Source organism: Heptranchias perlo, chromosome 2, assembly GCF_035084215.1.
Source record: "Heptranchias perlo isolate sHepPer1 chromosome 2, sHepPer1.hap1, whole genome shotgun sequence".
Lineage (NCBI taxonomy): Eukaryota > Metazoa > Chordata > Chondrichthyes > Hexanchiformes > Hexanchidae > Heptranchias > Heptranchias perlo.
This window is the reverse complement of record NC_090326.1, coordinates 144,685,074-144,698,581: the sequence shown is the minus strand read 5'-3', so window position 1 is coordinate 144,698,581 and position 13,508 is coordinate 144,685,074. Positions and strand designations below refer to the sequence as shown.

The window sequence follows — 13,508 nt, the reverse complement described above, 5'->3', positions numbered from 1 at the left end:
GTTCATATGTTATCTTCCAGGGCCTTCAAGAACTGATGATAAGGCACGCTCCATGGAAGAAGGCAGTTCCTCAAAGGAGCTCAATTCCTCTGGGCGCACCGTCACATCACATCCAGCCATACACCAGCACAGATTCTGGCACTTCGGTGGATCCTGTTCGGCAGATAGTTGGGTTGTCACCTGGTATTCAGCACTCAAGTGTGCACAAGCAGACACTAGTGGTGGGGCCAGCTGTGGAGAGTCCGCATCGGGGGCGGGGGGGGAGGGGTGCACTCGTCTCCAAGCTCTGCTCAGCTGGACCCAGATGATGAACCCTGGGGAACTCGTTGAGAGTCAGAATGATTGAGGTACAGCTCCATCATTGCGAGATAATGAAAAAGCACACTCTGTATGATAGTGGATAGGATGGAGGAGCCCAACTCCATCGCTAATGGGTTAGTGGTTCAGGTAAGTGCGGGAATGTCTTCCATGGAGAGAGAGGAAGCCTCCATTGAGCTTCAGGCTCTAATGAGTCTATGCAGGTCATGACAACGGCCATGCAGATTCTGGATGTCAACATGTCTGCTGCCTTAAACAGGCAGACAGAAACTTCATCCATGGCCTGATAAAGCACCACATCTCCTTACCAGCCTGCTGCCCAGCAGAGTGTTGGGAGTGATATTGTGCCATCCCGGGAGAGGGATGATGGCGAAAAGGGACATAGAAGTGTGGACTCCACTCGAAACGCTCCCACATCTCGCCCATTGATCCCCAACCAGTACCTGCAATGGTGCCTCCTCTCCCAATGACCTGCACTGGTGCAGGTGGAGCAGTCTTTGGTGGGACCCTCACGGGCTCCAAAACCCGAAAGCATCTAAGCAGTCAGGGCATGAATCTGAGCAACCTGCCACTACCTCTGCTAAAGCCACATGGAATGCACCATGTAGAAGTGCCAGGAAGAGGAAGGCTAAGGTTTTGTAATCATCGAGGGTATACACAAGGGTGTCAGACGGAATATCATGTTTTTCATTTAGGTATGGTGGGTATAATGGGTATGGTAGCATTGTGGTTATGTTACTGGAGTAGTAATCCGAAGACAAGAGTTCAATTCCCGCTACAGCAGCAGTGGAATGTAAATTCAGTTAATTAAATAAAATCTGGACTAAAAAGCTAGTATCAGTAATGGTGACCATGAAACGATTGTCGTAAAAACCCATCTGGTTCACTAATGTCCTTTTAGGGAAGGAAACCTGCCGTCCTTACCTGGTCTGGCCTATATCACAGCATCTTGGTTGATTCTTAACTGCCCTCTGAAATGGCCTAGCAAGTCACTCAGTTGTACAATCCCGCTACAAAAAGTGCCTCACCATCACCTTCTCAAGGGTAATTAAGGATGGGCAATAAATGCTGCCCTACCAGCGACACCCACATCCCATGAATGAATTTTTTAAAAATTGTTTTTTGTTGAATGCACATTAAATGTTATAATTGTCACCATCACTGCCATGTCTTGCCCATTCTTGAGTCCCTTTTGTGAAAGAGCCCTTTCACATGGTTCATCTTGAACGCCAAGAATTGATGCCACCCATTGGGCCTTTGTTCATTGGGTGTATGCATGGTTGAAGGACTGTTTTGTGCAAACGGAGGGGGTGGGGGCTGGTGTTGGTGGCAATAGTTGTTCCAGGCCGTCAGAGTATGATGGTGGATAAGCATTGGCAAACATTTAAAAAGATATTTTATGACTCGCAACAAAAATATATCCCTGTGAGGAGGAAAGACTCCACAAAAAGGGTGAACCAACCATGGCTAACTAAGGAAGTAAAGGATTCTATCAGGTTAAAAGAAAAAGCAGACAACATGGCAAAGGTTACTGGTAAGCCCGAAGATTGGGAAAACTTTAAAAACCAGCAAAGGATGACTAAAAGAATAATAAAGAGGGAGAAAATAAATTGAGAGTAAACTAGCAAGAAATATAAATGCTGACAGCAAAAGCTTCTACATGTATATAAAAAGGAAGAGGGTAGCTAAAGTAAACATTGGTCCCTTAGAGGATGAGACTGGGGAAATAATAATGGAAAACAAGGAAATGGCATAGGAATTGAACCGATATTTTGTATCTGTCTTCACAGTAGAAGACACTAATAACGTACCAATAATAGTAGATAATCAAGGGGCAAAGGGGAGGGAGGAACTAAAAACTATCATTATCACTAGAGAAAAAGTACTAGGTAAACTAATGGGGCTAAAGGCTGACAGGTCCCCTGAACCTGATGGCTTGCATCTGAGGGTCTTAAAGGAAGTGGCTACAGAGATAGTGGATGCATTGGTTGTAATCTTCCAGAATTCACTAGATTCTGGAAAGGTCCCAGCGGATTAGAAAACCGCAAACGTAACACCCCTATTCAAGAAGGGAGTTAGACAGAAAGCAGGATAGACCAGTTAGCCTAACATCTGTCATTGGGAAAATGCTAGAATCCATTATTAAGGAAGTAGTAGCAGGACATTTGGAGACTCATAATACAATCAAGGAGAGTCAACATGGTTTTATGAAAGGGAAATCGTGTCTGACAAATTTATTGGAGTTCTTTGAGGAAGTAACAGGCAGGGTGGATAAAGGGGAACCATTGGATGCAGTATATTTGGATTTCCAAAAGGCATTCGCTAAGGTGCCACATAAAAGGTTACGACACAAGATAAGAGCTCATGGAGTTGGGGGTAATATACTAGCATGGATAGAGGATTGGCTAACTAACAGAAAACAAAGAGTCGGGATAAAAGGGTCATTTTCAAAATGGCAATCTGTAACGAGTGGGGTGCCGCAGGGCTCAGTGCTGGGGCCTCAACTATTGACAATATATATCAATGACTTGGATGAAGGAACAGAGTGCCTTGTGGCCAAATTTGCTGATGATACAAAGATAGGTGGAAAAGCAAATTGCGATGAGGACACAAAATGTCTGCAAAGGGATATTGACAGATTAAGCGAATGGCAAAAATTTGGCAGATGGAATATAAGGTGGGAAAATGTGAAGTCATCCACTTTGGGGGGAAAAATAAAAAAGCAAAATATTATTTGAATGGAGAAATACTACAAAATGCTGCGGTACAGAGAGATCTGGGTGAGCTCGTACGTGAGACATAAAAAGTCAACATACAGATGCAGCAGGTAATCCGAAAGGCAAACGGAATATTGGCCTTTATTTCTAGGGGGATAGAGTATAAAAGCAGGGAAGTCATGCTACAACTGTACAAAGTGCTGGTGAGACTACAGTTCTGGTGCCTTATTTAATGAAGGACATACTTGCATTGGAGGCAGTTCAAAGAAGGTTCACTAGGTTGATTCCGGGTATGGAAGAGTTGTCTTATGAAGAAAGATTGAACAGGTTGGGTCTATACTCATTTGAGTTTAGAAGAATGAGAGGAGATCTTATTGAATCATACAAGATTCTTAGGGGACTCGATAGGGTAGATGCTGAGAGGATGTTACACTTCATGGGGGAATCTAAAACTCGGGGGCATAGTCTCAGAATAAGGGGTCGCCCGTTTAAGACGGAAATGAGGAGGAATTTCTTCTCCCTGAGGGTCGTGAATCTTTGGAATTCTTTACCCCAAAAAGCTGTGGAGGCTCAGTCATCGAATACATTCAAGGCTGAGTTGGACAAATTTTTGATCAGCAAGGGAGTCGAAGGATATGGGGAAAAGGCGGGATAGTGGAGTTGAGGTAAAAATCAGATCAGCCATGATCTCATTGAATGGCGGAGCAGACTCGAGGGGCCGAATGGCCTACTCCTGCTCCTATCTCTTATGGTCTTATGATCTTGTGGACAGGAAATGTGTGCCCACCAGGCCCAGCCCGGAGCAGCTCTGTATGAAGGTGCGTGCAGATGACTGTGACCACCTGGCGACTCAATTTGAGCCTCCAAAGGCACTGCTTTTCAGAGATCCAGGAAGCTCAGCCTCTGTCTGTACACCCTCTCACATGGGTAGTGCCTCCTGCGACCTTGGCCCCTCCGTTGGTCCCCTCTTTGCTCTTCTGCAGGTTCTTGTGGCGCACCTCTGTCTTGTGCACCTGCACATCGTGCCTGCCACAAATGGTGATGTGCCTCCTCCTCAGATGTACTGTGGAATAAATCCATTGCACTCCCTCCCATCCTGATGTCAGTTTGAGGGGATCCAAAATGTAGGTAGATACGTCTGAACACAAGAACTCTGAGTGTGAACAAAGAAATCTCAGTCTAAACACACAGAACTTCCAGCCAAAGGTTTGTCTGAGAGAATTGATTGCTCCGCTGCAAACACTCAACTTTTATTCACATGTGTCAATCACTGGTTTAAAGGCCCAAATGAGATTAGCTGAACTCCCTTCCGTTTCCTTGGCATGTTTCAGAGACCTCAGGAGAAGTTAAAATGGTTTGTGTAACTCAATGCACAAAAAGTTAATCCTCTTAAGTGGTCTAAATGCCTAAATTGTTCCTTTTAAATATCAGCCCGTCGGCTTTAAGTGCCGACCGGACTTCCCAGTGTCAGAAGCGCGCATCCAAACGCATCTGGGTCAAACCCGGAAGTGGGCGCATTGGAGCCGGGATGTGGTCCCGCACCGAAAACTTCGCATTTTCACTACCAACACCCCCCCCCCCCCCACCCACTCGTTCTTGGGGGTTAAAATTTAGCCCCTCTGCTCCTGTATGGGAGCTTTATGTCAAAGTAGAATACTGGATCGTATGTCCAAATGGAGCATTTGTATAAAGCTATTTATGTCACAGGAGATCACTTAGTTCTTTTTCTATTGATTTGTACTTCACTCCATTTTGTCTAATAATGGAACATTTTTCCATTGGTTGAAGGATTCTTGTTCACTAGAAGATAGTGAAGCGAAAAAAACCACGATAACCTTCCTAGCTAGCTAATGACCTAGAAAATTTTGGACATGGTATTGTTTGATTATTGCTAAAACACTTTTTATTATTGTTGAGGAAGGACCACTTCTCTTATAATGGAAGGTAAATGAATCACATCCTGCCATATTTTGCTAATTGTGTGAATCTTGAAAGGATGTGAGAATTTGATTTATTGATTATAGCCGGCCTTAATTTTATCATTGTAATTTCTTGTGAAAATCATGGAATAGTTGTGATTAAAAATATCAACAGTCATGGAAATCATAGTAAAAAAAATCTTGAAACGTTATACACACTTTTGTAGTTACCAAAATACATTTTTGTAGTAACCAATGAAGTTCACAGCATGCAGGAGGGTATTTGGCCCACCATATCTATGCTGGCTCTTTGCTAGAGCAACCCAAAGTTTATCCCACTGCCCTGCTTTCTCCCCATAGCTCTGTATCTTCTGTTGCTTCAAATATTTATTAATTTTCCCCTAAAAGATACAATGGTCTCTGCCTCAACCACTCCCTGTAACAAAGCATTCAATGCTCCAACAACCTGCTGCATAAAGAAATTTCTCCCAGCTTCTCTTATTGATAATTTTAAATTGATGACCCCTCGTTCCTGACTCCTCAACTAGAGGAAGTAGTCTTTCCCTATTCACTCTATTAAAGTCCTTCATAATTTAAAAAAAGCTCTATTAAATCTCCTCTTAGCTTTCTCTGCTCCTGTGGAAATAGTCCTAGTATCTCCAGTCCAACCTTGTAACTATAGTTTCCCAACCCTGGCAAGATCCTGGTGAATCTATGCTGTATGTTCTCTGTGGCTTTACTATTCTTTCTATAATGGGGTGCCCTACATTGCACACAGTACTCTAACTGTGGCCGAAGCCATATTTTGTTGAAATTGATCATACTTTTTTACTCTTGTACTCTATGCTCCTTTTTATGGCTTTTGCTGTCTAGCTCACACTGTCAGAGAATTATGCATTTGAAATTTTCTGTTCATTCACCCCCAACAACAACTTGCATTTATTTAGCATCTTTAATGTGGTAAAATGTCCCAAGACCCCCTTCTGTGCCTTTCGAAGTGTAAACACCTGATAAGTGTATAATCAGAAACTAACAGATAGGGACTTTACCAGTGAACAACAATTTCCACCTGTATGGTGCCTTTAGCACAATAAAATGTGCAAAATACTTCTTAAGGTGGAAAAATAACCATAGACTGAGAAACGGAGGAAGAAATATTAGGGGTGATAGATTGAAGAGGTAGGTTTTGAGGAGACTTTTGAAAGGGGGGGAATGGTAGTAAGGCAGAGGATGTTTCAGGGTGAAGGGTTGAAATGGTGAAAGGTGCTGCAACCAAAAGTGGAGTGAAAAGATGGGAGGATGCAAGGAGGCTAGAATTAGAAGAGCTGAGAATTCATACAGAGGGCTGACTTTGGTTGCAGAGCTAGGGAAAGGCAAAACCATGGAATAATTTATAGTTGAGGACAAGAATTTTGAAATTGATAGATAGGCTGTGAAGGTACCATGGATAGGGACGATAAGGGAATGGGACTTAGTGTATAGGGTGAGGGAGGCAGAGTTTCAATTTGTGGAGGCTATTACTTGGGAGATCAGCAAGGAGAGCATTAAAGTAATTGGACGTAATTTTGACTTTGTGCGTTAGTCTAAAATGGGTGATAGCGAATCGACAGCCCATTTTATATCTCTTCTGATTTTTATTTCCATTTCATCGAAAATAAAATTCTCATCTTTAGGTTTAAATCCCTTTGAGGCCTTGCCCCTTCCACGCTCTGTAATCTCCTCCAGCCCGACAACCACAGACTCTTTGTTTCTTTGACTCTGGCCTCTTGTGCGTCCCCCCATAAACAGGGTTTCTTTCTACTGGCAAAGTTACGGCAGCAGAGCGGGAGTAACTCCGACGAAATTCCCGGCCTTGGAGTGTTCAGCCTTGAAGGCCACTGTATCTATATACCTTATTCAAAAGCTTGTGTATGCATGCACTTCCTGTAAGTAACTAACTACTTCCCGTTGTCACCATTTTTTGGCATGCTTTTATGACAATATGTAACATTGAAATGCCTATGTAAATATTATAATGGTTTTCCGTATGCAAACAGTGCCCGTAATGCTGTAAATGCAGGCTCTGGCTACCAGATGGGTCGGTGCAGCAATTTTCAATTTACTGATGTATCTCTTCAAAAACTGTCTCCATCTTGTTTTTCTCTTTCCAGATAAGAAAGCTTCCAAATCAGTTTTTAGCTTTAAAATGTTTATTTTTAAATGTAGATTTAATTCTCCTGATATAATTTTAAATTCCCTGCTTTCTGTGGGCCTTAGGCTGTCCGGCTTCCCCTCCCCATGGCTGACCTCACTCCATCATTGCAGCACAGTTCTAGCAATGAGCAGTTGCTGTTTATTCTCTCTTCACTCTTGGTCTGACTTCTCCATCCCACACCTTGTTATCTCCTCTTTCCACAGTTATTGGCTCCCCCCTCCCCCTGACTGATCGCTGCTCCCCTCCTATTTTTCTGAGCTTCCGGCACCCGTGGGCTTGCTGCATCCCAGACCATAGGCTTGTTCCCCAGTCACAGGCCTCATCCTCTCTCTCCCTCTAATGGTAGTCTGACATTTCCAGGTGTGACAGAGCAGAAAGGTTCATTCTTGGTTTGCTCATCTGTCATTTCCTTGGGAATGCTGAAGTGTTGCACATAATTATGGCATTTTTTAAGAAGCAAGAAAAGTTTTACTGGCAATAGATGGGTAACTATAGATTAGTTAGTCTAGTATCAGTTGTAGGTAAACTCTTAAACCCCAGTTTTAACTCCCGGCAGGAGTCGTGCGGGTGGGCGCTGAAGTTGACCAAAACCATCCGGCCCTCCTCAGCGTGAGGCCCTGGAGATCTTAACTCCATGGCTTTAACTGTATTGGCCCCATCAGTCTCCTGCCCAAACCCGATGGGAAGTGTTAGCTGGCTGATGGGCAGGAGCGGAATATTGGGTGGTAAGAGGCCACCGCTCCATCCCTGGCAGTCTGTTAAGTGGTTAGGAGGTGGGTCAGGAGGGCCTTGCAGTTGCGGAGAGAGGGAAGCCCCCGCGGGGCAGGGGAGGTCCAAGTTTTCTGTGTGGGATCAGAGGCAGACAAGCTTAAAATTGGCCCTTTAGAATCCATAATTTGGGATAAAATTAGTACACATGTGGAAGTGCATGAGTTAAGCAAAGACAGCCAACACAGATTTGTTAAAAGCAAGTCATGTTTGACGAATCTAATAGAGTCTTTTGAAGGAGTAACTGATTGTGGAAGGATAGATAAAGGAAATGCAATAGATATAGCAGATATGAATTTATAGAAGGCGTTCGATGAAGCGTCTTAAGAGGTTTGCTGAAAAAATTTCAGTGTATGGTGTAAGAGGAAATGTAGCAGCATAATAGAAAGTTGTTCTCCTGGCTGGCCTGCCATCCTCCACTCTCCACAAACTTCAGTTCATCCAAAACTCTGCTGCCTGTCTCCTAACTTGCACCAAGTTCCTCTCACATCACATCTTTCCTCACTGACCTGGATTGGCTCCCAGTCCCCCAATGCCTTTTAAAAAAAAATTCTCATCCTTCAGTTTAAATCCCTCCATGGCTTCGCCTCTCCCTATCTTCCTCCAGACCCACAACTCTCCCTTCCCTGTTCTGACTATTTCTCTGATTCCAGTCTCTTGTGCATCTTCACCTCCTTAAAAACCACTGCTTTGACCAAGCTTTTGGTCACCCCTCCTAATTTCTCCCTCTTTCGCACAACGTCTGTTTTCCTTATGCCTCTATGAAGTGTCTTGGGACATTTTCTATCGTAAAGGCACTATATAAATGCAAGTTGTTCTTGGCTGATGGACAGAAAACAGAGTTAGGATAAATGAGTGGTGGATCCACTTTTGTTCACTGTAGATATAGATGATTTGGACTCAGGTATAGGGAATGCAGTCTCGAAATTTGCAGATGACTTAAAAGTAGGAGGTTTGGCAAACAGTGAGGAATATTGTAAAAGGTTTCAGGAAGACATCAACAGGTTAGCCAAATGAACAGATAGGTAGTAGATGCAATTGAGTACAGGTAAGTGTGAGGTAATACATTTTAGACAAAAAATAAGGAATGGGAGTATACACTGGAGCAGAGAAGGCTAAAAGGAGATTTAATAGAGCTTTTTAAGATTATGAAGAATTTTGATGATTTATCAAGAATTTTCCCTGGTTGAGGAGTCAGTGATGAGGGTCAGCAAATGAAAATTATTGCTAAGCGAGGGAGGAAAGAAGTTAGGAGAAATTTCTTTACGCAGAGGAAGATGCTGTGGCATGGAATGCTTTGCCACAGGGAGTGGTTGAGGCAGAGACTAATGCATCTTTTAAGGTAAATTGGATAAATATTTGAAGCAGAGAAAGATACACAACTATTTGGAGAGAGCAGGGCAGATGGAGTAGCTTTCATAGTATTATTGAAAGGTTACAGCAGGGAAGGAGGCCATTCGGCGCATCGAGTCCGCGCCGGCTCTATGCAAGAGCAATCCAGCTTTCCCCATAGCCCTGCAGATTTTTTCCTTTCAAGTACTTATCCAGTTTCTTTTTGAAGGCCATGACTGACTCTGCCTCCACCACCCCCTCAGGCAGGGCATTCCAGATCCTAACCACTCTGGGTTGCTCTCGCAAAAAGCTGGCACAGATGGATGGGCAAAATATCCTTCTTCTGTGTTATGATATTCTATGGTTCTGTGGCTCTAAGAGACTGACAATAATATGAATGTCCACTGAATGGATAGAGGTCTTCAGTGGGCGACTGTAACATGCCCTGTGCAATTTACTAGTCGAGCTACATAACGAAAGATAGAAAGAACTTGCATTTATATAGTGCCTTAAAATATCCTCAGGATGCCCTAAAGTGCTTCACATCCAATTAATTATTTTTGAAGTGCAGTGACTGTTATTTCAGGCAAACAATATAAGATATTAAGTGGTATAGAGAAGGTTAATCCTGAGCGCTATTTCTGCTGGACAAGGTAACTTAGGTACAAATTGGTAAAAGGAAATCTTGGGGCTGATATCAGGAAACATTTGTTCACATAAAGAGTGATTAAAAACTGGAATGGTCTTTCTGGTAGGTTAGTGGAGGCAAAAATTCGAGTCATTCATGACACAGTGTAATGGGGTACCGTAGTGCTCTATGGAAAGGTGATATGGATGGGATATATTTTCACAAAAATATGTACAACTGAGGGAACACGGTTCTTGACCTTCCACAAGAATTGTGCTTCCTGTCCCAACTACACCCATAGAATGTTTACTTTCTAGGCCTAGGAAATAGAGTTCAAAGTGGCTCAATTTTATGATGATTCTGTGGTAGGGCCAAATAGGTCCTTAACCTTGGTCTGCATAGCTGTGGCACACAAACCTACCTGGCTCACTACTCCAAAATGTTGGACACTTCTGTCACAGTGAACAAAATTTTCTTTATCTTTTAAAGGAATCTGGTTCCCTGGTGGCCTGGTAGATAAGTGAGTCAAATGATGTGAAAATGAGCCATACAAACCAAGAACCCCCCAGATTTAAACCCTGTTCTATGCCAAATCAGCTCATCTCATTCGAGGTGGCAGAGGGAGTGCTATGGTTAGTTTGAGTGCTCCAAGGCTGGGGTGAGGAAGGGGGGAAATGAAAGGAAATTGGCCTGAGCACCTGATCCTGATGACTATCTAGTTCCCCTTCCCAGAAAGTGGATATGTGTGGATGTTGGGTGGATAGAGGATTAGGCTTGTCAGTGATGCCGAATAATGGAATAGCTTGTGAACACTCAATGGCCCCGATATTTGCGGGGAGGCCGAAAATGGACAAAGATCCCAGATCGGCAGGACCTCGTTATCAATTTTTGTTCCATTTCCCCCTGCCAGCCGGCCAAATTGATAGCCTGGCCGACGGCTGGGAGGGAAAACCAACGGTAGGAGGTCGCAGCCAGGGACCCTTGGGGATGGTCCTCGGCAATTGGGAGGGAGGAAAGTTGGCGATTGGGCCTGGGGGGGGGGGGGGCGGTGTAGAGTTAGGCCGTCGGGGCTGTAGGGAGAGAGGCCATCGGGGCTGTAGGGAGAGAGAAGTCATCGGGGCTTCAGTGGGGGAGGTCGGCAATCGGCAGGGGAGAAGACAAAGGCTTCCTTGAGTGGCCGGGGGGAGCACTCGTCCTCCTCCTGGTCCACATGGAGTGCTGGAAAAGGCACTTACCATGTGGAGCCGGCAGCTCCCGCCTCCCTTTCACTGCCGGATTTCCAGCCCCCTGGGAAACCCGTGCAGCAGCAGTGAATTTCAAATTGGGCTCCCAATTGTACTGTGGGAGCCTGATTTAAATATGTTAATGAGGTGTTCCACCTCTCCATGCCGGGACACTCGGACACCCAGATATCCACCGCTGTAAAAAAGGCGGTGGCACATCCACTGCGTGTTAGGGCTATGGTCCCCATGTTTAAGTCATTAACACCCTCCCCCCACCCCGACCCCCTCCCACCTGTCGTGGGGGAGTTAATATCGAGGCCATTGTCTCTGTTCACATGCCAAGAATAGCAAATTGGGTAAGGTACAGGAGCACGGCTGCTGATGTGAAACTGTTACCCTAGCAGGTGCCACTGCCTTGCACGGCTCATAAGTTATTTTTAAAGTAAGACAAATTATGTCTCGAATCTGAGGTAACTTTGAGATTTGTGACATGAGAGAAATGTAATAAATTAAGATAGTAAATTCTTCAACCAATTTTATTCTATATTGATGTTTGATCTGAGCTGTAATGTTTACAGTGTTTATTTTCACTTTAGGGATTTTCGTGATAACAACATTACAATGATATGGAAAGATAACTGGCTTCTTTATACAAGTGCAGAATATGTGTGAGTATGCTTGTGAGTTACACTAATAATAAAATTATTTAGCAGAAGCTATGTTCTATTCTTTGTTCCCTAACTCTGCCTGACTGTCAGCTTAAGAATTCAACACTAACTCTCAGTAAGAGTTGACGGTTAATGAAAAATCCTGAATAATTAATCCATTACAACACTGGGTTGTTTGCGTTGACTTTATTTTCAACCAATTCACTTCATTCCACATTACATTAAGAAACAGCTGAGGGTATTGAACACAGCAAATGCTATGGGTGTGACAACATCCTGGCAATAGTGCTGACGACCTGCGCACCAGAACTATCCGTCCCCTGGCCAAGCTATTCCAGTGCAGCTATGACATTTGACGCTTGACAAGGTGGACAATTTTCCAAGTATATAACGATCTGAAGGTAACAAAGGCATGTGAAGGTTTCAAAGGCAGGTGGGCTAAGATAGGGATGGAGGTAGGCAATGTTATGTAGAAGTGGGCGGTCTTTGTGTTAGGAAGGATATGGGGTTGGAAGCTCAGCTCAAGGTTGAATAGAATGCTGAAGAGTGGAACAGCCTGGTTCAACCTGACAGTAAGATGGAGTTAGTGGTGAAGGTATGGAGTTTATGGCAGGTGCTTCGGTCTTCCCATTATTTTAAAATAAATGTCATTGGGAGGCTGGTGAGCAGTACGCTATGGATGCTTTTAAGAACCATCCAGGGAGCCCTGACTTTACCAACTTCACGATGAGCAGACATTGAAAATGTTCTTTCCCTTGCATCACTATGGAACAGTTTATTCTTCATTATTCAGTGCAGTATAACCATGGCATTATTGGACTTGCTTCATTTAACCTCTTTATTTCTTCATGGTCTTTTTTTCTCTCTTTTTGTCTTCACAGCCACCTGGTTGCTAATGCTGATATTACAAGCTTTCTCTTGATGGAGAACTTTACTTGCTAATTAATTTCAGTGTTTTCTGTATCAAGAACATTTTAGTGTTCTTAGTTGAGTGATCTGGTTGTTCTATTTGACTTTCATAAGAACATAAGAATATAAGAAATAGAAGCAGGAGTAGGCCATACGACCCCTCGAGCCTGCTCCGCCATTCAATCAGATCATGGCTGATCTTTGACCTCAACTCCACTTTCCTGCTCAATTTCCCCATATCCCTTGATTCCCCTAGAGTCCAAAAATCTATCTATCTCAGCCTTGAATATATTCAATGACTCAGCATCCACAGCCCTCTGGGGTAGAGAATTCCAAACATTCACACCCCTCCGCATGAAGAAATTCCTCCTCATCTCAGTCTTGACTGGCTGACCCCTTATCCTGAGACTGTGCCCCCTAGTTCTAGACTCTCTAGCCAGGGGAGACAATCTCTCAGCATCTACCTTGTCAAGCCCCCTCATAATCTTATGTGTTTCAATAAGATCACCTCTGATTCTTCTAAACTCCAGAGAGTATAGGCCCATTCCAATCAATCTCTCCTCATAGGACAACCCTCTCATCTCAGGAATTAATCTAGTGAACTTTTGTTGCACCTCCTCCAAGGCAAGTATATCCTTCCTTAGATAAGGAGACCAAAACTGTACGCAGTACTCCAGGTGAGGTCTCACTAAAGCTCTGTACAACTGCAGCAAGACTTCCATACTCTTGTACTCCAACCCCCTTGCAATAAAGGCCAACATGCCATTTGCTTTCCCAATTGCCTGCTGTACCTGCATACTAACTTTTTGTGTTTCTTGTGTGAGGACACCCA

At 43.8% G+C, this 13,508-nt stretch overlaps 1 protein-coding gene across 1 annotated transcript in view; it reads left to right on the top strand.

Annotated features, from left to right (window-relative positions):
* The window catches only part of LOC137334494 (leucine-rich repeat-containing G-protein coupled receptor 4-like), a 134,619-nt gene that overhangs the window by 24,314 nt on the left and 96,797 nt on the right, over positions 1-13,508 (top strand). Inside the window, exon 2 of the mRNA XM_067999207.1 lies at positions 11,696-11,767. Within this exon, the coding sequence (XP_067855308.1) occupies positions 11,696-11,767 (72 nt within the window). The remainder of the gene's footprint in view (positions 1-11,695; positions 11,768-13,508) is intronic.